At 49.7% G+C, this 25,186-nt stretch overlaps 4 protein-coding genes across 6 annotated transcripts; 2 read left to right on the top strand and 2 right to left on the bottom strand.

Annotated features, from left to right (window-relative positions):
- Nucleotides 1-203: 203 nt before the first annotated feature.
- Nucleotides 204-3,538, top strand: LOC133397576 (uncharacterized). Of its 2 annotated transcripts, none has more exons than XM_061668621.1 (11): nt 204-304; nt 569-752; nt 857-1,041; nt 1,110-1,247; nt 1,329-1,437; nt 1,508-1,694; nt 2,235-2,370; nt 2,462-2,611; nt 2,696-2,742; nt 3,154-3,233; nt 3,306-3,538. In XM_061668621.1, the coding sequence occupies exons 1-11, from the start codon at nt 264-266 to the stop codon at nt 3,411-3,413; spliced, it is 1,365 nt and encodes a 454-aa protein (XP_061524605.1). In that variant the 5' UTR covers nt 204-263; the 3' UTR covers nt 3,414-3,538. The 2 variants fall into 2 exon arrangements, with proteins under 2 accessions (XP_061524605.1, XP_061524604.1); XM_061668620.1 differs by lacking the exon at nt 204-304 and adding an exon at nt 361-456 and having other exon boundaries at nt 558-752.
- Nucleotides 3,539-5,255: 1,717 nt separating this feature from the next.
- Nucleotides 5,256-9,187, top strand: LOC133397679 (uncharacterized). Its single transcript, XM_061668861.1, has 10 exons — nt 5,256-5,470; nt 5,559-5,743; nt 6,059-6,196; nt 6,277-6,394; nt 6,496-6,679; nt 7,062-7,203; nt 7,721-7,873; nt 7,945-7,991; nt 8,421-8,500; nt 8,574-9,187. Exons 1-10 carry the CDS (start codon nt 5,363-5,365, stop codon nt 8,778-8,780), a joined length of 1,362 nt encoding a protein of 453 aa, XP_061524845.1. The 5' UTR covers nt 5,256-5,362; the 3' UTR covers nt 8,781-9,187.
- A 467-nt stretch (nt 9,188-9,654) lies between these two features.
- Nucleotides 9,655-18,336, bottom strand: otud4 (OTU deubiquitinase 4). 2 transcript variants are annotated; one of them, XM_061668859.1, is made up of 19 exons: nt 18,038-18,336; nt 17,388-17,471; nt 16,400-16,450; nt 16,273-16,319; nt 16,133-16,205; nt 15,966-16,047; nt 15,471-15,655; nt 15,258-15,354; nt 15,128-15,192; nt 14,941-15,041; nt 14,465-14,553; nt 14,004-14,127; nt 13,818-13,947; nt 13,412-13,730; nt 12,910-13,311; nt 12,790-12,830; nt 11,834-11,981; nt 10,796-10,845; nt 9,655-9,922 (listed from the first exon to the last, which is right to left on the bottom strand). In XM_061668859.1, exons 1-19 carry the CDS (start codon nt 18,149-18,151, stop codon nt 9,707-9,709), a joined length of 2,418 nt encoding a protein of 805 aa, XP_061524843.1. In that variant the 5' UTR covers nt 18,152-18,336; the 3' UTR covers nt 9,655-9,706. The 2 variants fall into 2 exon arrangements, with proteins under 2 accessions (XP_061524843.1, XP_061524844.1); XM_061668860.1 differs by lacking the exon at nt 10,796-10,845.
- Nucleotides 18,337-19,248: 912 nt separating this feature from the next.
- On the bottom strand, nt 19,249-24,110 carry LOC133398103 (zinc finger protein 335-like). The gene is made up of 8 exons (XM_061669715.1): nt 23,903-24,110; nt 23,639-23,830; nt 22,557-23,033; nt 22,425-22,485; nt 22,286-22,338; nt 21,830-21,872; nt 21,567-21,746; nt 19,249-21,162 (listed from the first exon to the last, which is right to left on the bottom strand). The coding sequence occupies exons 1-8, from the start codon at nt 24,108-24,110 to the stop codon at nt 20,508-20,510; spliced, it is 1,869 nt and encodes a 622-aa protein (XP_061525699.1). The 3' UTR covers nt 19,249-20,507.
- Nucleotides 24,111-25,186: the final 1,076 nt, after the last annotated feature.

Raw genomic sequence — 25,186 nt, 5'->3', positions numbered from 1 at the left:
GAAGGCACAAGCACTACGAGCAAAAACCAAATGTAACCTCCACGCGGTAGAAGTGCAGAAAACTGAAAATGGGTCCAAAGTGAAAACATGGGCACGTGGACAAATATCTGGATTATGGTGAATTGAATTAGTTATGCCAGCTTCTTTCTCATTTCAATAGTTGGAAACACTCACTCGAGATTGGGAGGGAATTGGATCGTTTCTCTGGAGGTAGGAGGAAGCGGGAGTCGAAATCCACTCCCGTGTCACCCTGTCGTCTAAACATGTGCGAGGAACTGGTCCGGCGACCTGGGACTTTTTGGACGTGAGTTGCATTTCCATTCAGCCATGAGGTGCAATGTTCGTTCTCGTCACTTATCTCCTCAAGCTCACGGGAATATGCTTTGGTTAGCAGGCCGAGCCCATATTGTTGCTTTTGAGATCAACGATTCATTCAACACTGCAAAATATGAAATGGTGTGTTGCGCTACTGAAGTCTCAGTACACAAACATGCACTATCGCAAACACAGACATACACACACGTGCACACGGTGCGATCGCACTGTCCTCATGCCAGGCCACCCCCAGAATCAGATTGCTCACTGCGATTCCAAGAAGCCGGTCAGACCAGAGGCACGCACTCGTCGCACAAGTGTGTCTGGCGTCCATCATGTGGGGCCGCCTGCTCGTCTTGTCGCTACTCGCCTGCGGCTACCGGGCGTCCGACTTCTTGGGCACAGTGATGACCTACGACCCTCTCTCGAACGATACGGTACGTACCCTGCGTCTATTCCTTTAGCTGTGTGTGGGGAGAGGGAAGGGTTGCCGTGGAAACCAGCTTAAGGTGCTTTAAAATGACCAACCCCTGCCCCGCAGGTGGCCATCGGCTACAAGGCGAGCTACCAAAACGAGTGCATCTTGGCCGATTGGACGTGCCAGTCAGGGGACTGCGGCTCAAGGTCTTTCGTCACCATCACTAAGTTCTTGCAAATATTGGGAGGCTGTTGCATTGATGTGGTCACGCATCATCGCGTTAGCCAGATCTCCCAGTTTGTGCTGCGGTAAGTCGCCCGGCTGCCTCGAGCACCTCGAAATGAGAAAAAAACGAATGGCGTTCTGGCGCTTCCAGCCTGGACGGCCTCCGGTGGATCAATGTCACCAACGACGTCACGGAGGCGCTGGCCGTCACACGCGTGGACATGAGGACGAGGTCCGATACCGGCCGGGCAAACGCGTCCCCCCGGACCGCCGTGCTGCCCGTTCTCAGGTAAGACCCGCGCCGACATTGAAGTGCGGTCGCCGTGGGGACCGGATGCCACCTCTAAGGCTGTTTGCGTGCGCCCCATAGAGTCCCCTCCAACTGCCAGAGGAACGTGACGCTGACCACCTTTGACCCCGACGGGGACGCGGTGAAGTGTCGATATCAAAACACGACGTCTGTTCTCCAACTCTCGCCGGTGAGCGACCCCTGAAAACAACCGCCTTCTTTCCCCCTGCCACTGAGTGCTGACTGCGCCTTCTTTGCAGGACTGCAACATGATCTTCACTCCCAGAGGCAACGACAGCGACATCGCGGAGGGCGCGTACGCCGTGCAGCTGATCATGGAGGACTTTCCTCGCCAGGACATCGCTCTGACTGACGGCGAGGGGAACGAGACGCTTGTCACGAGCGAGGACGCCATCGGCCAAATCCCCGTCCAGTTTGTTCTGATGGGTGAGCGCGCGTGCACGTCTGGATGTGACTCACTTCGTCGCTGCCCAGTAGTTCCTTTACTTCAGCGGTCCCCAAGCCTTATTGTGCGAAGGACAAGTTTCATCGAAGTATTTTGTTAATGGACTGGCAAAAAACAATGAAATCTAATGATTAAAACTCCCTAACTCTCCATTGCACTGAATGCAGCTGTTGTAATTGGGGTCGCGGGAGCGCTGGAGCTTATCCCAGGTATCATCGGGCAGGAGGCGGGGCGCACCCTGAACTGGTTGCCAGCCAATCGCAGGGCACATAGAAACAAACGACCCCCTACGGGCAATTGAGAGTCTTCAATTAACCTACCACGCGTGTTTTTTTTGGGGATGTGGGAGGAAACCGGAGTGCCTGGAGAAAACCCACGCAGGCACGGGGAGAACATGCAAATTCACAAATCATCCCGTATTTTAGGTAGGACTGCTGAAAATGTCCCTTAAATGCAGCTTTCTTCTTCGTGGAAGATGTTGTCTCATCCAAAGGTGCTTTTTCTTCTGTGTAACTGTGCAGTGGATCCTCCGGCGGCGTCCTGCGTGGAGGGAGAGCAGCTGCCCGCCTTAAGGCCTCCGACGCCAGCCAACGGAGAGCGCGTGTACGCCTCAGTCAACGAGACCCTCGAGATCCCCATCACTGTGGAAGTATATCAGTACGTGTTTGGCAGATGGGATACTTTCATATGGAAAAATGGTAGATTTTTGCGCTGCATGTTTCAGTCAACGAGAAACTTTGGCTTTCAGGCTCTCGGCGGTGCTGTTCTCCGGGCCGGCCGACATGCAACTGAACGTCAGCGCGGGCCGCCTGTTCCTGACCTGGACGCCGACTGAGAGCGACTTGGGCCAAAGTCGGCCCGTCTGCTTCCTCGTCCAATTGTTTGTGGAGGGACTGACGTACGTGTTTTCAGTCTACTTCCGGTCCGCTCATCAGTTGGCACGCACCTAGCATGCTAACGTGCCAATATGGCTTTCCCGCAGCCAGCATCAGTCGGAGATGCGCTGTGTCATTGTGACGGTCAGCCCTGGTGAGTAGAGACTCTTGCTGTCTGTTCAGAGCTTCTCCAGGTTTTTGGGTCCAGGGACCGCTTGTAAGGGAGACATTTTAAAAAATAACTGCCATCTGTACCCCTAAATGACATTGCAATTCAAAAGAATAGAAGGTGAGAGGAAACAAACAATTGTTATCAAAACTAACAATGGTTTCCATCTTTTTTCACGTTTCCCCAACTTTCTCCAAACAGTGATGTAAAAAATTTATGTGATGAGTCGTACAATCACATCAGAGCTTGGCCCAAAGCGAGGGGAGGGCGGAGTAATTGTCCAATTATTGTTTGTTTTATAGGGCGTCACTAGTAGAAATAATTAGACAACCGTATGACGCCAGCCCTTCGCCACCAGGCTAAGCCATGAAAACTGAGTGTGACTTCTGTCTTTAGTTGTGATTGTTGCTAGAGCCAGGCTCCTGTCCGCGTTCCCGCTGTCCATGAATGGCATCCAAGGAGTGGCCTTGACGCAGGTCCGTCATTCGGCATCGGGTGTGCAACGCATCAACACGGCACAGTTTGAGCGCCACTTTTTTGTCCCGCAGCTGAAGGAGCTGCTGGTGGCGCGAGGGCTGCCCGCTGGCATCACGCTGAGAGCGGTGAGCTTCAGTGAGGAGAGCAGCGAGAGAGCTTCCGAAGGGGGCCCTGAGTAGAGTGGGATGTTGGAGCCTTCTATTTGCTCCAATCACATTATGAATCATGTATACGCCACCTATAAACTCATTGCAGCGGTGTTACAGTGCTGCGACTGTCTTTTAATAAATAAATAATATTTACGAATAAACGAGTATGCTCTGCATTTATTGTTGAAGTTGTAGTCCAAGAACAATAATAAAGTGCAACAACATATAAACCCACTTACAGTTGTCAAAATAACTTTGAACAGTGTATTAAATTAATCAAATAAACCACATGTCAGGCAAATACTTAAGTAATGATGGAACTGAACAGAAGTAAGGTGATAACAACCGCAAAGTTGAAAACCAGGTCTTAAAACTATGTGGAAATGTGCAAACGCTTTCGTCAACAAAATAAACTACCTTCGTCCAAACTTAATTTGATGTGAAGTTAATCTTCTTAAATACTCAGCGGGACCACAAGCCACCACCACACCTTTTCTTTGGACTACCACTGCATTTACCGATATTGTTACCACGCCTTTTCCAGAAAGTACAACCCGAATTCCAATGAATTTGCGACATTGTGTTAAACATAAATCAAAACAGAATACAATGATTTGCAAATCACGTGCGACCTATATTTAATTGAAGACACTACGAAGACTAGATATTTCATGTTCAAACTGATCAACTTGATTGTTTTTAGCAAATAATCATGAACTTAGAATTTCATGGCTGCAACACGTTCCGAAAAAGCTGGGACAGGGTCATGTTTACCGCTGTGTTGTTGTTTTAACAACATTCAATAAACGTTTGGGAACTGAGGACGCTCATTGTTGAAGCTTTGTAGGTGGAATTCTTTCCCATTCTTGCTTGATGAACAGCTTCAGCCGTTCAACAGTCCGGGGTCTCCGTTGTCGTATTTTACGCTTCATAACGCGCCACATATTTTCACTGGGAGACGGGTCTGGACTGCAGGCAGGCCAGTCAATACCTGTACTCTTTTACTACAAAGCCACGCTGTTGTAACACGTGCAGAATGTGGTTCGGCATTGTCTTGCTGAAATAAGCAGGGGCGTCCATGAAAAAGACGTCGCTTGGATGGCAGCATATGTTTCTCCTAAACCTGTATGTACCTTTCAGCATGAATGGTGCCTTCACAGATGTGTAAGTTACCCGTGCCGTTGGCACTAACACAGCCCCATACCATCACAGATGCTGAACTTTGCGTCCATAACAGCCCGGATGGTTCTTTTCCTCTTTGGCCCGGAGGACACGACGTCCACAATTTCCAAAAACAATTTGAAATGTGGACTCGTCGGACCACAGGACACTTTTCCACTTTGCGTCGGTCCATCTTAGATGAGCTCAGGCCCAAAGAAGCCGGCGGCGTTTCTGGCTGTTATATCACTTACGGATGTAGCGCCGAACTGTATTTAGTGAACCACTGACATTGGTTTTCTGAAGTGTTCCTGAGCCCATGCGGTGATATCCTTTACACATTGATGTCGGCTTTTGATGCAGTGCCGCCTGAGGCATCGAAGGTCAAGGTTTTTACACGTCCGGGGGAAGCAGCATTGAGGATTTTTGTAGGGCGAGAGTTCCAGAGGCTCTGGAGTTTGGTGTTTGTGATTAAAAGCAGGCCAATGTCAGGGGAGTGCAACTTCCGGTGAAGGGGTGATGACCTCTGGTGGGGAAGTTGGAAGACTATCTGGAAAATGACATGGAGCCTGTGTTCTGGTTCACAGAGGAACAAACGCCACTTTAATTGTAAAATCAATTGTGGCCTGGCACACTCCCACGCGGAAGTTAATTGTGTAATGGCAAGCTGCCAGGCCTCACCCTCGTATTGCGCTCTTAAATTAAGGGGACGTGTTATTTTTGCCGAGAAGAACAAGTCAGACCGCATACAGGCGCTCATGTCAGGCGCTCATCAGTGACTTGTAGTTCGAAGTCGTGCGAGTGTCGTCCCGTCGTCCGTCATGCGAGGCTGCCTGTTGGTCTTGTCGCTGCTGGCCTGCAGCTGCCAGGCGTTCAACTACTTGGGCACGGCGGTCACCTACCAGCCACTGAAGGGCTCCGTCGACACGGTACGTACTCTCTGCCTTTCCCGAAGCGCACGTCGTCTTCTGCCTTCTTAATGTCACAAGCTTCGGCTTGCACCCCGACGCTCCACAGGCGCTCCTCCACTACAAGCTGGCCTTTCGGGAGTGCGGCAACGTCACCGTGGTGGACTGTCCGGTGAACCCCTGCACGGTGAACGTGGTGTCCGTGAAAAAGGTGGACGAGAACAGCGGAGAGTGGTGTCAGCGGGAAGTGATCGCGCACGTAAACGCAGCCAACTCCAAAGACTTCACGCTGCGGTGAGTCTGGAGAACTTCGCGTCCATCTGCTTTCCGTTCGGGCTAGTCGAGGCCTCCGCAACGTCGTCGTCTTTACTCTCCTTGTCCTCTGCACTTTTCGCTCGAGCTGCAGATATCGGCGAGTCTTCGCACGTACCCATTTACGCCACCGACTGTGCCTCCAAACCATCTGAATCAGGCCTCTCTAGCGTTGTCTCCAAAGCTTCCAGCGTGCGCTGTCCCTTATCATGAGCTCGTTCCTGATTCTGTCCATCCCGAATCCGCTCCAAAACTCCCAATTGCGCACAAAAAATAAAAATATTCCTGCTCTTCTAGCCTGGAAGGCACCCAGTGGATCAGCGTCAGGAATAACTTCACCGAGGTGCTGGCCGTGACACGCCTGGACCCGAGAAACAGGTCCGACACCGGCCGGCCGAACGCGTCCCCCCGGACCACTATGCTGCCCGTTCTCAGGTGAGGCCGTCCCGACACTGACGTGTGGGCGCCATGGCAATCAGCTGCCGCCTCACAGAATGTTTGCGTTCCTCCCTAAGGTTCCCCTCCAACTGCTACGGAGAAGCAAAACTGCCCACATTTGACCCAGACGGAGACCTCGTGAAGTGTACCTTTGAAAACTATCACAATCTCTCATCGCTTTTTTATGTCTCTCACGTGAGTGACTCGCCCCAAAAACAACAACACTCTCCTCGGTGAATTGAAATGAAACCCAAAAAAAAGTTCCCAGTCCAGGGCTGACTGTTCCTTTTTTGCAGGATTGTCACATGATATTCACTCCCGTGACAGACAACAGCAGCGTGGTGGGCTCGTACGCCGTGCAGCTGCTCATGGCGGACCTTGTTCGCAAAGACGTCAATCTGACTGACGGCGAGGGGAACCGGACGCTTCTCGCGCAATTTGAAATGATCGGCCGTGTTCCCATCCAGTTTGTCCTGAGGGGTGAGAAAGTGGAGCAAATGAGGGATGAAATCCAAAATTGGATATTCCAAAAATATCTTCGCAGATTGTGTAAAAAAAAAAAAAAAAAAACTCAAATAAAAGTCGAGGTACAGATTCAACTCCCATACCTAAAAGTAAAAAAGTACAGACTCTGAAAGTACAGATGATTTCTTTTTTTTTCAATTATATCCAAACACCATTTTAGTAACTTGGCATTAAGAAAATTGACTTCATGTTGTCATCCATGGAGGTTGAAAAATGTGACTTGTTGCAGTTTGACAAATAAATAAATACTCCAGGGGACGACAGACACCTGAAAAAATCACTTTGGTACAGTAACAAGTATTTGTGTGTCTCTCTTTTCTGCTGTTTAATTGTGTAGTGGATCCTCCGGTGGAGTCGTGCAACTCTGGAACATACCTGCCCTACTTTAATCATCCTACACCAGAGGACGGAAGTCATCTGTACACGCATGTCAACAGGACCCTGGAGATTAACATCCATGCAAAAGCCGCGCACTCGGAGTACGAGTTTCTTTGACGTCATGTAATATTGCCACAGAAATACAGGCTATCTCCTACTGTCAAACTACATTCCAGACGTAAACACGTCATGACAAATGTTCCCGACTGAAACCACTTCCTGGTTGAGTCAGACGCTGGATTATAAAAGCACGCATCTGTGCAAAGTACACAATACATCATACACACCGGAGATTATTCAGTTCTTATTGATTATTTAATGGATCCACATCTGCAAATAGCAAGATGTGTCTTGCTATTTGCATGTTTAAAGTAACCAGATGGCCTTTCAGTCCGCTAGCTTCATGCTAACGCTAATTAACATTTCTGTTGCAGCACTACAACCCTTTACGCAACGCTTTGAACACAAATGGTGCAGCAACACATGCAGGAAGACAATAGACAGTAGCCTGCTCAGTCATATGTATATTCTTTATCCTCTGCGAAGAACAACCGATGTTAGTGCCAAACTGCTGAATATTAGTCTGCATAACATCGACAACACGGACTTGTGTGTTAGGATCACAGAGGTGCTGTTCAGCGGGCCGGCCGGCGTACAAAAGGCGAAAGAGGGCGACGGGCATTTCGTCCTGAAATGGACGCCGACTCAAGACGACGCGGGGCTACGTTATCCCATCTGCTTCGTCGTTCAAGCGTTTCTGGACAAACAATTGTACGCATGTTTGCTCCTTGTTCATTGACACACACTTGGCACGCTAACACGGCAATATTGCTCTCCAACAGGGAACTTCACTCGCCGATGCGCTGTGTCACGGTGGCGGTCAACCACAGTGAGTGGAGTCTCAAACTGTCTCTTTTACAAAAGATTTGGCAGTGGCGGGCCGTGCTTTTGGTACGTGGACCTTCAGCAGGGATGTGCACGATTGAATCCACTGCCGCCATCACGTCACAATAGAAACCATCAATATGAGACAAAACTGCAGGAAAATAACACGTTTTGCTGGTCCAACACTTCTGTTTTGCATTTTTGGGAAAAATCTTTAGCTTTAACACATTAATACCTAATAATTTTGGGGTATTACCTAGTGACGATAACTGGTTTAAGTTAGATGGGTCAGCAGTACTGATGCTGAAGGCCCTGGGCAGATTCCATTGTTACGGCAACACATAGCGGCTGAAATCTGATCGGACAAGAACGGCCCACCACTGCCACTTACTGTGTCCGCCAGACCGAAACCTGAGTGACTTTTTGTCTTTAGATCTTTTTGCCCTGGATGCCAGGTTCCTGATCAGAAGTCACAATGCCTACTTGGAACTCCAAAACACAGGGTTACCTGAGGTATGCAGTCAACACTTCCGGAACACAACACATCGACGCGGACACAAACTGAGTGGCTCTTTTTGTCCCGCAGCTGAAGGAGCTGCTGGTGGCGCGAGGGCTGCCCCCCGACATCACGCTGAGAGTGACGGCCTTCCACGAGAAACTTGTAGAAACACCGAACGACGAACCTAACGCATCATCAGCCAACGTTCTCTTCTCGTCGGCATCTGGCGGGGGCCCCACGCAAATCACCTCCGCCCTGAATGCATCAGCAAGCAACTTTTCCGGTCCAACGTGACCAACCGACGTTTCACGGAACGTCATCCTTCGCTCTCGTCTTCTCAAATCTTACTCTATAGCGCGCTATACCGCGTACCTGTAAATAACATTTAGCACTTCGGATCTGCGGCGCGGTGACAGTCACGCCACCTAACCCGGAAAACAGGCTCGCGGACTTCCGGTGTACGCTGCGCTAACGAACATGACTATGAATTGATGACGCGATTGTTTGTAACCGAACTTGCTGAGCAGAGGTTTTCTTTATGGCTAGCGTCTACTAGGACAAAAGTTAAATACATGTATATTATTTATTTTATACAAACATCATATATGTGAACACAAACGAAGCCTGAACATCGAATATTGTCATGTTTGGTGTCCATGTGGTGACATTTTGTGTAAAATAAAGAAAGAAATTGCAGAGTTTGCAGTTCCAACGGCTGCTTTATTGCAGTCGTCTTCTCGGGAGGGAGGAAGTTCTTCGACCCGTTTTGCCGAATGTGGAAGCAGGTTGCAACTAAACCGGATTGGCTCGTCCTGCGGTCAGGAGTGACAGTGGCACGCGTCGCCTTGACATGCACTCATGGAACAACCTGCCATTATGTGCGTTCCTGTTTCCTTATGTTGTTGCACTTTTGCACTTTCCTAGTACAGGGTCATTAAAAAGATTATGCCAATTATTATATTTGAGTGATTGGCATCGATGCTGCACAACCGCGCTAAATTGTAATTGTTAAATCCCTGCTGCTGTTTAGGGTTAGGATTATAAAATAAAGCGTAGCGGAAATGGAGCAAAGTCCACGTGAAAGGGATCTAAACTTTGAGCAGGAAGCGCTTCCATTGCCGTCAGGAGCGGAAGCAGCACCGTCCCTGAAGACACGACAAGAGGGAAGTTGCAGTTTAGACATCTTTATTGAATAAAGTGCATCAAACGTCAACCGGAAGTCAGTATCCTCTGTAGGTGCCAGGTTGTCGTCCACGTCTCCTCCGGTAGCCCCCTCGCCCGCCCGGTCGTCGCCCTCCGTCGTGTCTGCTCGCCGCCGTCCTCGAAGCGTACGACTCGTCGCCGTCGTCAGTGTTGCAGCCCACCGACGGGCGCTGAGGCGGCGGCGGCGGCTTGTGGCCTCTTGCGGGGATGGGAGCCGCAGGGACTGCTCTTCCCTGAGCGCAAAAAAGGAAAACGGATACATTTGGAACATTTGAACCACAAGTCTGCATTTTAGCTCAATGGAAATACAGTGGAAATCACAGCACAATGGAAAAAAAGGAAACATTTCAGTTTTCTATTCAACCTTTCCTAAGACTAATCGCAGAATTGCCCAAGTTATTTTTAACTCAGTATAAAAAAAACAATTACGTACTGTTTTATACTGTACTGGATTATTTTGTTTGTTTTTTCCTGTTTCCCCAAAAACATTCAAGCTTATGCTCAAACTGCACAATTTTAGTTTACAATAAAACATCCATCTGGTTTCTGATGAACATTTAGGCCAATTACACTACATTATTTGAATGTTGGTCACTACGGGGGTACTTGGAGAGAAGTCGTCCCCCCTCACCTCCGGTGGTACTCTAAAATGTTTAAGAACCACTCATTTCAGCAATTATGGCTAACAATGTAAGATATGAAGATAAAACAATCATGGTACAAATCAGCAAAAACAAAAAAAGGTGGGAGGGAGGCCAGTCTCGAAGATGGAGTTAACCCTGGGGGAGGGAATAAAATAATATAAATAAATAAAGGGGGGCCTTACAACCAGTCCAGTAAAGTTTAAAAATACAGCTTATTACGTACGCTGTAGTCAACATCAGTGTTCAGTCAGTCAGTCCCCGCCTGCCTTTGAATTATCATACGAGTTGCTTTGGCGTAGATCACCGCCTGCTCCCCCGTTGCCCTCTCACAACAAACGACCTTCCCCTGATAGCCCCCCCCACCACCACCCATCCTAAACAGACAGAGAATGGGGGGGGGGAAAGCAAGAGAGAGAGTGCGGGGCGTCCCCCAAAAAGTGGTGTGACAAGGAAATACGCTACCAGTGCTTGGTTGACGTCGAGCGGTGGCATCACGTTCACGCCCTCGTGCCCTGAAGACACGCAAGAGTCTCGTCAATTATGTGCGCGTCTACACAGGTAAACTTAAAATACACCACTTACAAAAAGTTCTGCTACTGGGCTCGACGAACCTCAAATGCACTCGATCGTTTACAGGTCAACTTCGTTCCGCCTGTCAAGGTTTTTGTGCATTTGCGGTTCCTCCGGACAGTTCAATTCATTGCGTGAGCACACTCCGAACACGAAACGGTTGTACTTCAAATGGAAATGCCATTCATCCACGCCAGCCGTCCCCATAAAATAAAAATTGCCGTCATGTGTTCTAATGAGGGAAAATGGTACTCTATAACATTGCACTTTATAAAAACATACTGTCATGATGTAACTCAATAGAATGTAAAGAATGACTGCTTCTGCCATATGTCAATGGACACGGTCCCGCTCCTTGTGGTGTGCATGCCTTGGCCACCCGGGGGCAGGATATCCTACACATGGACACTGTCCTTGGTACACTGCAGTTATAGTCATTCCAGGGGATAAAGAATATATGCCTGTTTGGCTATATTGTCCGTCTTGTGTTTCAACAGCCATAACGTGAAGGAGTACAACACTTCGACACAGATGGTAATTGTTAGCCCGTCTATGGTGGTTTGCATTGCTGGTTAGCATTAAGATGAAGAAAACTTATTGAGGGCAAAGCTATGTGGTCGTTTTAAATACAATGTGGAATTCTCTGTTTTATGTCTAGTTTGATAGTAAACTTCAACTCAGAGGCAATAAATAGCTTGAAACCTCGTTTTCGAAGAAGTGTTCCCAGTCTACCAAACCGTTGCTTGTTGGGAACCGACGCTTGTATCTCCCGAAATTCTCGGGTCACTCGTATCTCAAGGCATCACGTTATCCCTAACTTGTCGCGAGTACTGTCGTGGTCCACGTTGGCGTGGGGGTACGACGGCGACACGCGGTTCGCCGGCTCGCGGGGTGCGGTCCACGCGTCAATGTAGCAGTTAGCGGGCTCACCTGGTTGCGCGGCGGAATACGCGGGCCGGGGGGCGGCGTCGGGGGAACGGTGACTCTGGACTGGCGAGACGATGCCGGGCTGCATGATGTGGGCTTGCTGGAGGGGCAGCAGGTACATGTAGGGCGTGTAGAAGGGCCAGTTGTATGCCTGAAGCACACAAACCCAAACAATAAAGCCCCCGTTTGCATTTGCTCAAAATCTCATCTTTTTGCTGACAATTGTGTCCATTTGCTACTTTTGCGTCAGCCCAAAGCAAGAAAAGTACTACTTTGGCGCCATCTGGTAGAAGCTTGGTCTCATTGTGAGGTTTAATTCCTTTTGGGGTTTTTTTTGGTCGGGGGCTCCTTAAACGAACGTCACGTGTGGTGAAAAGTGAAAGTACAGGTACATGGAAATAAACAAGAAACAACAAAATCATTTTAAATGTCGAAATTAGGCAGGAATGTGTCCCCTGAAACGTATTTCCCAAAGCGTTTAATGAACCTTAATAATGTTTGAGTACTGAAATATTTGTACCATGCTGAGATGTACCTATATGTTTCGGCTTACTTCCCGATATGACTTCCAACAGCCTCTCTAGTCAGCTTTGCTGTAACAATTTGCCTGCATTTCCTCAATTGCATTGTTTGTACACGTCAAAAGAAGAGTTTCATGCCTTAATACCATTTGTGTAAAGTGCTAGCGCACAGATTTGTTTGCCCGTGTGTGATGACACGTCAGTTTTGTGCTAATACTATCGATGAGCCTCGTGAACGTTTGTTTGTCTTTAATAATTTAACAACTGAAGTCATCCATGTAACATGGCTTCAGGATGATGTACATGCTAGCTGCATGGTGTTGGTGCTTTAGGATAACCTCTGGTTTAAGTGCTTTGCTGCGATTATGTGGCATCTATACGCAATTCCCACTTTTGGGGGCATCTGCACTAAAGTAGCCCCCCCATCCTTTTGTTTACCTTCACACCCAAGTTGAAGAAAAACCTCAGAACGTTTACATCTGTAGAAGGACAATCATCAATCAGAAGATCGGATCGGTTGACAAGATGTTTTGCAACACTTTATTGAACCTGCCTCACCTCGGGGGAGGTCTTCTCCCGACTTGTGGAGAGAAAAGTCTGGAGCCGGGAGCACATTGCCACTCTCTCCCAGGGGGAAGCCAGGGTAGAGGAGGTCCTGGTAGAGCTGGTGCACAGGGACGCCTCCGGGGAGTGTCGGGTGGAGTCCGAGGGGGACGGAAGTAGCGGCCGACGGTTGGGGGGTGTCAGAGAAGGGACCGGGCAAGGCCCGGTGAGCCGATGCATTCTCACTGGCATTCTGGGGTGTTGTGTGGATGGGGAGGGAAGGGAGTTGCCCCGACTGGACCTGATGGTTCTGGTTCTGAGGGGGATCCCTCACATCAGCCGCCTGATCCTTCAATTCTTCAGCGGCCCCCTGACCCACTGACACGCTCACGGCATCTCCAGCATCTGGACTTTGAGCTGAAAACACATCGGACAACTCTTATTGTACACTCTTCACAAAAAGGTCAGGGTATTTATTGGCCTAGGCCAACTCCGTGAATGAAGCACCGTGTCTTACTTGGCCCGGGAGCCCAAAGTCCGGGGGCCCCGGTGACTCGCGGAAGAGGCGGCGCCGGCGATGAAGACGAGGATCTCGGGTCCGCCGGAGGACTCGGTGAGGACAAGCTACGGACAGCGGCCGTCGCGGCCCCAGGAGACGGCGCGATGGGAGATATGAAGGTGGGAGCCGGGCCAATATTTGAGGACAGGGCGGCGGAGTCCGTGGAAGGGGGAGACGAGGGACACGCAGCAGTACTTTGAAGAGGTCTAGTGTTGCGCTTCTGTTTTTCCACAGCAGAGGAAGACAGCGCCACAACATCTTCAAGCAGACTCCCCCTCTGGAGAAGACAGATTTCATGAACCCCTGAGGGAAATATGATGCTCAGAACAAAATGGAAAGAACAACCGCTCCGTGATTTTCTAACCCCAAGCGCCGGGAAGCTGTGCTCATCCTTCAGCTGTATCTCCACCAGCGCCACATTCTGCAGCTCCTCCTCTTTGAGCAAACGCTCCTCCTCGGTCAGGCCGAAAGAGGCAGTGTCACATGCGCTCTTCCTGAGAAGCAACAACAACTTGGAACAACGCGGTGGCCAAACGAAGCGGGCACGTACCTGGACCGTCTCAGCTCTCCTTGCGGCGGCCGTGACTTCTGCTGGTGCGCACGCCCACTTGGGGCCGGAGCGCTCGCTCTGGGACCAGAGAAGGATTTTGGTCCGGACTTGTCCCAAGCCGCCTCTGGAAGAGCAAAACACACGGCCGACCCTTGACACGGACATCACGTATGAGCAAAGTACAATTCACACTGTACCGTATGAATGGGGGACAATTTAGTTAATATGAATGCAGGCAACAACGTACATTTTTTTTTTTTTTTTTTTTAAACAATTTCAGGAAAAACAGGCGAATTTATTGCAAGAAATATAGGAATGGACAATGTAAATAGTTAGATGATGGAATAAAGAGCAGACCGGATTGTATGCGTCTGCATGTCGTCAGTGTTTCTAACCTACAACGAGCCTTTTTTTTCTCCCCCCCACCGCTGTCCATCTTACATTGTGGAACATGCCAATACCTCGCGCTCCATCGCTAACTCTCCTCTCCCGACGGAGGACGGCGCTCCGACCCGGGCCATCTGACGTCAGGCTCCCCAGTGGGACGTGTCTGCAAACAGACGGCAAAGTCCGTCGCACGGCAATCAGCGTCAGTGTGTGTAATTAGAGGTGGTGACACTATATTGATACAGTCGTGTACAGTATTGATACTCCAACTACACGAGATGTCGAACTTGTCGTGGTGATCAGCTGATTTACTTCCAATTTAAATTGCATAATGGGGGTCATTAAAATCAGTTACTCATTTAATACAGCAATGCCTTGAGATACAAGTTGAATTTGTTCCACAAAACATTTCACTGTAAACTTCAACTGGGCATGGCAAAAAAAAAATTTTAAAACACCTTGAAGCCTCTTTTTCCAAGAATTGTTCTCTAGCTGCCAAAATGCTGCTTGCACCGCAATATATAGATTTGCACGCGTGTACATAACTCACAGTCGGCCTTCTTCTTCCGTGTAAACCGTCACCAGGCCACCACTGGTCGGGATCTCCTCGATGGTGGCATTGTAGCTCTGCTCACGTCCATCCCGCCACACCTACAAACATTTAGCAGCGATACATCTGTACATGCATTCAAAATGCCAAAATCCCAAATCAGAGGTTCAAAAAGTGCGGGCCAGACCTTACAGCGCTGGCCTACAGTGTACTGCATATCAGCAGCCATGCAGTGATCCCGCTTTTGTTGTGCTAAAAGACAATTACAGTTTCTTAGTGTGCGTAAACACGTAATGCGACGTGTCCACCCGCCTCACCTTTCTTGGACTTTTGCCAGGTGTCATACGCAACATTTCGGTACAGACTGGCACTCAATGAACGGCGCACACTTTCTGGCCACGGAAGTCCGCGGCCCTGGATTCACACAAAATGCATCGCGATATTTACATACACGACAAACAAAAAAGGGTAAAGGTTATCGTGCATTTTAGGTTTCACCTGAGATCCCACTATTCTGATGTTTGACTTACCCTTGACCAGCTGTTCTTGCCCCTGAACGCGTTGCCCGCGTCAGGGTCGGACTCGTCGCTGCTGGCGCACGTCGCCATGTTGTCGTCGCTCAGCCGCTCGCAGGCTCGGCCGCCGGCCCGGCAGGCCGGCAGAGCGTGCCGGCTCACCCGGAAGACGTCGGCGTACAGCAGCTCGTACAGCACGGCTGCGGCGCAAACGCACGTCACACCCGTTAAGTCTCCACCAAATTATGCACGACTGTCAAAATAATTTTGCGAGGTCACTCGTAGCACACTCTTGCCTCACTAGTAACATGCAGTTGTCCTACTCGCGTGCAAAAAAAAAAATCATACAGTAGTCGGGGGGGGGGGGGGGGGGGGGGGGGGTCAGAGTCATTCTACTCGTGTGCTGAATTGTCTTACTGGTAAAGACACAGAGCGCCAGAGTACACGGATTTTGAAAGCAACTCAAACTGCTTTCCATAGCAGGTGGACGATACAGTATTTGGGACTCACACTGGCAGAGCGCGGCGTTCTTTATATGGCTGACGGGATAAACGCTGTCGTAGTGATTCCCGTTCAGAAAAGACAACTGGACCTGGCAGAGGGGGGGTTAAATTTAAGCAACTGACACTCGAGTAGAATAGAGACGAAAACAAAAAACTGAGTATGTGTCACGGTACCTTCTCCTTGAACTTGTCACCGGTGATGTCCACTGGAGGTTTGCCTGGCTCTTGAAAGATCACAAAGTCCTTCCTACACACAAATGATTAAAAGCTTTAACAAGCTGAACCAAGGAGCAGTCATTCAAACTTGTTCTTACTTGTACATGATGGCCAATGCGTTCATCTCCACCTCGCCGGCCCAATGCTGCAAAAAACGGAAGGATGGTATCAGCGGCCACAAAAACACAAAAGGCCTTCAATGTTCAAGGTTCAAGGAGTTCTCACCTGCGGGTCCCGGAGCCGCTGCAAGTACGCTTCAAAATCCCCTTCAATAAACTTCACACACACAAGTTGAAAGTTTTAGCGGCAACACGACCAGCTCATGGTGCCAAGTCGATTATTATTATTATTATTATTAAGTATGACAGCATGTGCCGAAGTTCGGGGACACCCATTGTTGAAACAACATTTATTCGGTGTTGCTTTGTGTGTTATTTTACTGTTGTGTTTTTTTTTTTTTAATTATTATTATTATTTTGTACACTGTGACCTGAAATCAGTGAATCAAAAGCTTCACAGTTATGAAGCTTTTTAAAGTAAACCATGTGACGACTCGTACAAATGCGAGCAGGCAACAGCACAACAACGGCCAGAGGTTGAACAATCCAAATTGGCATGAGCGCTTTCATCCGCAAGCTCCCTGGTGGATGTCATGCGCACACAAAATGCACCCGGGACACACACACACACACACACCTCAGAGCAGCACTGGCCACAACACAGACAAAACAGCATCTTTGAGCACTGCGCCACGTGTTGGACCGGGTGAATCACCGCCAGCCCCGATGCAAAAACGCCACAACGTAGCACACAGCTCAAGATAATCCCGTAAGAGCACGGCAGTTTGGCAAATAGCAGCGGCATTCGTGTCACCCACGTTGCTCAGGCCAGAAGGGACAGATAAACACGGCGCGTCGTAAAATCAGCATTACATTCAAAACAAATGGATAAGTGACACTGGAGCAAGCGCAACAGGAAACAAGAGTCAAGGGAAGGAAGAGCAGATGAGATATTTCATGACTCACATATTGGCAAGAGAAGTGACATTTTAAACAATATGAGGGAGTTTGTGGTTGGTCTTGGAAAGCACTTATGTACGGTGTGCTGCCCAAATTTCCGCACATCCTCAAGTTGCTTTTGAAGTAAATGTACCAAACAGGAAAACAAAGCTACACCTTACTAATATCAACAAACTTGCTCAACGTGCACTCACTGCCGCATAGCTCTCTCTGTGCTGCCTCAGGAAGCGAACACACTGGGCCCGAACTTGCGAGTGAAGACTTTGGCTGTGAAGAACCTGCAACGACAGCATACGTGAGAAAATATGAGCATTGCGAGAAAACAGGTAAAAGACGGAACCGGGCATTTTCTATGTATTTCAACAAGAACGTTCCACTCTGACTAAATTGCTGTCATGAGCAAAGTATGTGAAATATGAGGTGTGTCAGAAAGATTCCAGGACTTTTAGTTGTAGTAACTCCACATAACACACAATTGGACTGCTCATTTTCTAAAAACCGGGTAAAAACGCATGAAAAGGTTAAAAAAGTGTAAAATATTGATTATGGATGAAATTTGAGCAAAAAAAAAAAGGTTACAGTTAAAAGGTGTAATTGATCGACTTTAGTATGTGATATAAGACACCCACGTGAAAAAAATTTAATCACCAAACCGTAGAATGCAAGATTGTTTTTAATCTGATAACTGTTTTTAACATTTTGGATTTATTATTTAGGCCCCATTCTTCTTCCATTTTATGGGTGGAATTGTGTTGCTATGCTCACCTTTTGACATGACGTCACAGGGGCTACAAGACTCACACTGACCTAGCTCGAATTTGCTCCAATGTCACTTTTCTTTTACCTGCTCGGCCACGGCACGAAACAAGCACGAGCCGTCCTTAGCGACCCGTTTCCGATGCAGTCCGATGGAGGCCAAGTAGTCGTCCATGAGCGTCTCCTCCTCGCTCGCTCGCATGTTTCTGGCGCAGTTTATGCTAGTTGACGCTAGCGCTTATGTTTTGAGCAACTTGCAACGTAGCAAAGACGAGCACTCGCCATCGACGACAACCTCAAAGTGACGCGTGCTATGGCGGTGTACACTTCCAGGAAGCCCTGCGCTTCATCGTTAACCGGGCGGTTATGAAAGTGAAAGTAAACTTTTCTACCACAAGCTAGCGGTTTAAAAGCGCACTACTTCCGGGTTCCGGCCAAATACTTCCCGCCAGAAACGCAAGGCGGAAGTCACGCACCCAATAGGCACGCGAGGAGGAAAGGCATCGTCGGGTTGTGGTTTATTTTTGTGTCCCCTTTTTAATTGGTATTAAATAGTGGCGTACTATATAATGGACATACATTCTAGCGCCTAACCTTGTGCTAATAATAACTGCAACTTGACAGTGGTGGTATTTAGAAATCATGAAGTCTCTCACACTCCCCACTGATGGCCCAGGTTCCAAATGCGCTGCTTTCTGTAGCCCCTCTTCCTCTGCTTCTTCCCATCCTCCTCCTCCTCCTTTCATTTAGTGAAATCTAATAATGACCTGTTTGTAAGCTCCCTCGGCTACAACAGGCCAGGTAACCCTGGCAACCAGGAAGGGGGGGCCCATGGCGATTGACACTCATCCTCCCACTCGTGTGTGTGTGTGTGTGTGTGTGTGTGTGTGTGCACAGTGAGGAGCGTGACCTTCATGGCTCTGACTTATTTATTCATTTTCGGCCTCGAGTCATACTCAGATGATGATCATGATCATTCCGAGGCAGAAGAGAAACCTCCATCAGGCGAAGGCGGAGGTGCCACTCGGCTCAAATGAAACTTTATTGATCAAGCAGAAGCAAACAGGATTCGGCGGAGGATACCACAACGACCTTCTTCTCCGGGATCCGTCCGCCTTCCGAGCACGGTGCTGTCCGTTGGCTCTGCTGAATCTGTGAGCTCATTCATGACAAAACAATCGACAGTCGCTGGTCAAACTGTCCCGAAAAACAATCTTGATATGGGACATATATATATATATATATATATATATATATATATATATATGTAAAAAAGGCGTATGATTAGTCTTTTTTTTTTTTTTTTTTTTGCGTCAGCAAGCCAACAAAGTGCACATGGGTCGCTATATACAACACAAAGATCAGAAAGAGCATCTTTGTCCTTCAGAACGTCCATCAACACAACTATTACGCAAGCAAATCAAGTGAAGTAACACACAGAAAGCAAACATTTGAAAGACAAAATATACTGCAGCTGTGATTTAGATTTGGTTTGGCAAAAAAAAATAATACTTTGATACATTTTCATGCACTTCATTCGGGCAACAAGCACATATAGGGATGCACCGATACCACTTTTTAGTACAAGTACTTACGTTTGAGTATTCGCCAATACTTGATTATGATATTACTTGCATTTGTGATATAAATGTGTTTTATCTTAACTAAATATTGTACAAAACACACATTTTTCTTGAGCATCCAATTACATGTTTTTCCAAAAAGTCTTGCCCCAAATTTCACTTCAATGTAGCCTGGAACACAAGGCATCTCAGTTCTGTGGTGTCTCAGTTGGAACACTAGGGGCACTATGTAAAAGGAGTGACGTCGAAGAACAAGAAGTAGAATGCAGAGTCTGGTGGATATAAAAGTAGGGATGAGGGCAATGTTACGTCTGTGTGGTAATGACAAACGACAGTGAGTAAAAAGAAATCCAAGATTGCTGCATAGCGGAGTTCGTCATCCATTTTGCAGGGCATCAATTGCGGCTAACAAAGTGTGTCGTGATCCGTGTTTAGCTTAAAGCTCTCCACACGGCTGACATGGCTCCTACTCCACCTACCCGGAAGGTGTATATCTCAAGCCGGTAAAGTAGCGTCAGTGCCATTTTTTCAAGCTCGAGTACGATTATCGGTGCATCCCTCATATTAATCGCTAATGTTCGTTAGCTGTGGCTATGAAACAAAAACATACATTTAGAGGTGCAAATGACCTCATGAGAATATTTACAGTTTTGGTCCCATAACATCACCATTGTGAAGATGGCAAGGGTTTAGGAAGCTGGCAGTTTCTGAAGGACAACGCATAGTAGTAATAATAATAATAATGATAATAATAGGTGATAATTATAAGAAAATGAGTCTTGATGAGCTAGAGTTGTAGTGATTAGCTAAAAGCAGGCGGCGGGGACTACGATGCCGTCGACGTTCAGCACGTCACTGTTTGACATTCTCAAACGTGGAAGCGGGAGCTTTACATCCATTGGAGTCAACAAGTCCGGAGGAGGAGACGTGAGAGAAAGAAGAAGGAGGAGGAGGAGAGGACGAGAGAGAAGACGTTCACGAAGATGCCAGGCCAAGGTAGCCGAGGAAGGAATGTTTGTTGGCGGAGGAGGAAGAGGAAGAGGAGGAGGAGGAGGAGGAGGAGGGCGGGGGCGCACTCGCGTGAGGCTTCAGCGAGAGGAGTGTCGTGATGGGCACAAGAGGAGACAAATCCCTCCACCCTGCGAGCTCACACAGTGAGGGATGAAGAGGAAGGTGGGGAGAGGAGGAGGAGGAGGGCACGCTGGTGTGCAGCCGCCGAACGTGTTTGCTGGGATTGTCTGCGTGCACGTAGGAGCGGTGCGTGTGCACGTTGCCGGGGGTGTGAGAGGAGGCGGCGGCGGCGGCGTGCGCGCCGTGCTTGACCTTGCAGTGCAGGCGCAGGCTGTCCCGCCGCTTGGCGCTGTAAGGGCAAAGGTGGCAGGTGAAGGGCCGCTCCCCCGTGTGCACGCGCACGTGCTCCACCAGCTTGTTGGCGGTGCGCGTCAGGTGGCCGCAGCGCTCGCACCGGTACTGGTTGCCTTGGCGATGACCCTGGAAGTGAACCAGCAGCTCCGGTTGCCCGGGAAACGACCTCTGGCAGATGCGGCAGCGATGCTCCGAGGTGCTCGTCTCCGGCGGGGTTGCCGTGGCAACTGTCGGCCCGCCGCCAGCGGGAAGGGCGAGGGGGCATCTGGCGGGGGCGCAGGTGAAGTGCGGTGGTTAGCCCAGCGCAAATTAAAACCGCACGCGCGATCGTTGCTGCCTTGGCACTTTTGTTGCTCGGTTTCGCAACTTTTTGCCCCCCAAAAGCACCGAGCCGCAAATTTAGCTAGAGTAGCTTTTACATTTGTTTGGAAACCTTTAGCAAGTTTTGAGGTAACCCAAATGCATTGTTTTTCTCTAAACGACACAAACTGACCTGCATGAACAAATGTCCAATTTTGCTGAGATCGCCGGTCAATTTGAGTAATGTCACTGTGAAATCTACAAAATGCTTTACTTCAGTGCATCTCAACCGTTTTACACCAAGCAGAATTGACACAGACACAAACGAGTTATCGACCCTGCGCAAAATAAGCGACGGCTGCTTCCCACCTGATGGCTCCGCCCAGCAAGTGCTTGTTGGCGTGCGCCCTCATGGCCGCCTCCTGATTGGTGGAGTGGTCGCACACGCAGCAGCGCAGCGAGAAAGAGCCGCGCTCCTGCTGCCGATGCTCCGTCATGTGAGTCCGGAAAAGGAGGCGCCCGTCGGTCTCGAAGCCGCACACGTGACACCTGAGCACGGGGGGGGGTGTGAGTGTTTCTCGTATCCGTGGCGACAAAGCGAGCTTCTCAGTGGATGACCTCCGGCCACTCACCTGTAGAAGAAGCTCACGCTTCCCGGCGGGCTGCTTGGATTTCCTAGAGGAGACAAAATCATCAGTCTTTTTTTTTCCTCAATCTTTTGCACATCTTTAAAGTTTGTATTCAACTTTCTAGGAAATGATTTTACTTGTTGTCACACGTTGTTCTTGCACGCCAAACTATTTTTTCTGTTGCAGTTTTTTTGCAACCCCAAAAGTACTTTGAGTTCTGTAGGCAACAAAGTGCTTTGTCGACGTCCATCGAGCCAAGCCCGCTCTTGTGGCTCGATGTTTTGTCATTGAAAGGCGCACGTCAGACATGTCAACAAACTGCCAGATCTGCTCGCCGCAATGAGTTTACGCTGTAGTCAGTGAATGAACGATTAATAATCGTAACAATAGAGGGCCCCGAAATCCAATTTTGCTTAGGGCCCCATGGAGGTTCTGACTGTGCGTGTGTGTGTTTTATACCATATGCAGGCTGCAAAGGGCAGGACCAGGCTGGCTCCGCCTTCACGACTGGACTGGATGTGACACAAAGACATGTTGCTTATGATGCTGCAGTAGAAGAAGAAGAAGAAGAAGAAGAAGAAAGTATCGGAACACGTGCCTGCTCCTGGCGGGGGGGGCGGTCCACTGTGCCGGCGCACCGCTGGACTTTGCGACCCGTTCTGGAGACCAAGAGCAGAACGTGAATGCGGCGCCGGACGAGTCAAACGCGGACCGCGCTGCGCGACGCTACCTGAGAGCTGGTGCAGCAGCGTGGACGCCAGGTTGACAGACATGTCCTGCCACAGCGCCGCACGCAGGCAATGCTCCGCCATCTTGGCTCCGGAACACAACTGGTCACCGAAGAACTGCCGCTCCTCCACGGCGACCCCCGAGAACAACCTGGGTCGGGCCTCCTCCTCCTCCATTTTTCCACTGAGGAGAATCCGCTCCGCCAAAGTGGCCGCGGAGATCTCCTGCTCCTCCTGTTTGACGCCAAGCGGAACATTAGGAAGAACGCCGTCCAGATGCGGATGCGCCGTCGCCGCCGCCCCGCCGTGCTCTCTTTTGACGGCCACAAGATGGTGAGCCCCGTCGCTTGGAGACGACAGGCCTCGGACGTCTGTTATTGGTCGCTCACGGATGACACCGGACATCCTGGGCGTGTCGATTTCCACGCTCTCCTCTTCCTCTTTGACCTTCGCGTCGGGCCGGGTCAGGAGCTGACTCTCTGTCAATCAAAACATTCTTTGCTCACGTCCTCCATCAGTCAACAGCGGAGTGCATTTGGTTCCTGCGCCTTACGCAACTTAATCCACAACTATCGTTGTTACAGTGGCTAGCTTGATACTTAATTCATCCACAAGGAAATTTCGCTGTTGCGGCAGTCTCCACAACAACAAAAGGCAAAGCAGCCATGTTGAATTACTCATGACGTTCAAAATATGAATAAACTGTATTTCATCTAACGTCTAACGAAACCGTTGAATGGAACGCGGGTCGATCGGTCACGCCTGGAGTCTGCGAGCAAGGAAACACTTAGTTTAAGTTCTGTTGGCCAGGGCCGCTGATCTGACCGCACACGCGCACTGGAGGCAGTGCGGCCGAGAAAAACGCAACAAAATGAAGACAACTGACTGTCGGGAATACGTTTGTCGAATTCCACGGAACAAATATGAGCATGAAGGTTGTAAATGTGTCACTGAAGCGGCGGCGCCGCTTGTGTACCGTCTGGGGCCTGCGATCGGCCGGCGACCGGTCCGGGGACGACCCGCCGCCCCCAGCGGGACAAGCGCTATGGAAAACGGATGCGTGCACGCACGCACGCGCACAAACCTGCCAGTTTCCTGAGCAGATCCGAAGCCAGCGTGTGGCCGGCGGCGTCCCCCTCGGGCGTGTGCGTGAGCGAGGGCGGATCGGGGCTGGCCCCGGGCCCGTCGGGGGACAGGGCCAGGCCCGGCTCCTCCTGCTGCCCGCCTCGTCCCTCCGCTAGACTCCCAGGGAGCACCTGGGCCTTCTGGGTGGCCTCTGAAGACACGCACAAAGAAGACATCAGACAGGCGGCGCCTGAGTGGCTTTTCTTTTTTTTTTTTTCACTACCTGACAGCCTAATGAGAAGGTCAGACGCCATCTTGCTGCTGACATCAGGGCTGAAGAGCGAGGTCGCCGCCAGGAAGGGGCTCGAACCGGTCGCGCGCGTCCCCGGCGGCCGGTGAGCCGCCCGCGTGTGTCGCCGGACCGCGTCCGGCGGAGGAGGAGGAGGAAGAGGAGGAAGAGGAGGCCGTAACACGCTCGGCCCACGCTTCATTTTCCAGCGACGATCGGGAACGGAGTCACACTCACAAGAGAGGCGAGCGATACGAGAGGAGGGATGCTAAAATAAGACGTGAATGTTCTTGGCCGCTCGGAGGCGAGGAGAGCATGATGGGAAGCTGCTCCCCCGACTGCTTCTGACCTGCGAGCGAAGGACGGACGACGGCTTACGAGGGAGACACAAAAGCCCGTCAAAGTCAATCTTCGAATCGGGCGCTTCTTGAATGGAGAAAGCCTGATCAAAGTGTCATGATCACATCGCCATGGTAACAGCCTGCATCATCTCCTGTCCTGACCTTATTTGCAACAATCAATTCTGATTGCGGGTGAGTAAAAATATCCATTAATCGATGCATCGGAACATTCCCGCCCCTAAATTTGAGGCTTTCATTTTTCACTTTTGCGCACCAAAATTGTTGTTATCTTACTGAATCGACATCAAATAATCGAATACCGAATCGCAAACTGAACAATCCGAATCGAATCGAGCCATGAGGTTCGTAACAATACCCAACCCAATAGTCATCAATAACGATCAGCAAGCTGCGAAATTTGGAACTGATAAAATCATCCCAAATGTTCTGCGCGTGTCAATCAAAATTGGCTAAAAATGTTTTTGTAAAACGATGACAAAAGAGTTGTGGCTATTCATTCCGCTGAAACTATTACAATGAAAATAATTAACAACAGTAAGTATCGAACACTGAATCGGTCCACTCTGAACCTTGTCAGCCTCTCGGCTCGACATCCGTGACCCCGTACCTCCATCCCGCCCTGCTCGGTACCAGTCGGACCCACCCCCCCCCCCCCCCCCCCGCCCCAACCGGACTTGGCTCTTCGCCGGTCCCCCTCTCCCTTATCCGCCACAACATGGCTGACACGCCGAGTCACAAAGTCAATTCCCGGCGTGGGAGGACGGTGCGCCAATTTGGTACCGAGCACGCGGCCAATTTGTTCCGTTCCAGCTGGTACCGGGAAGGAGGGCAGGTGTCAAGAGCCCAGTCCCCTCCATCACGCCCCTGCAACACGGCTCAACGGAACTCGACCTCACGAGACCTCTGAAGTCATCGG

This window comes from Phycodurus eques, chromosome 23 (genome assembly GCF_024500275.1).
Source record: "Phycodurus eques isolate BA_2022a chromosome 23, UOR_Pequ_1.1, whole genome shotgun sequence".
NCBI lineage: Eukaryota > Metazoa > Chordata > Actinopteri > Syngnathiformes > Syngnathidae > Phycodurus > Phycodurus eques.
This window is presented reverse-complemented; position numbering and strand designations above follow the sequence as displayed.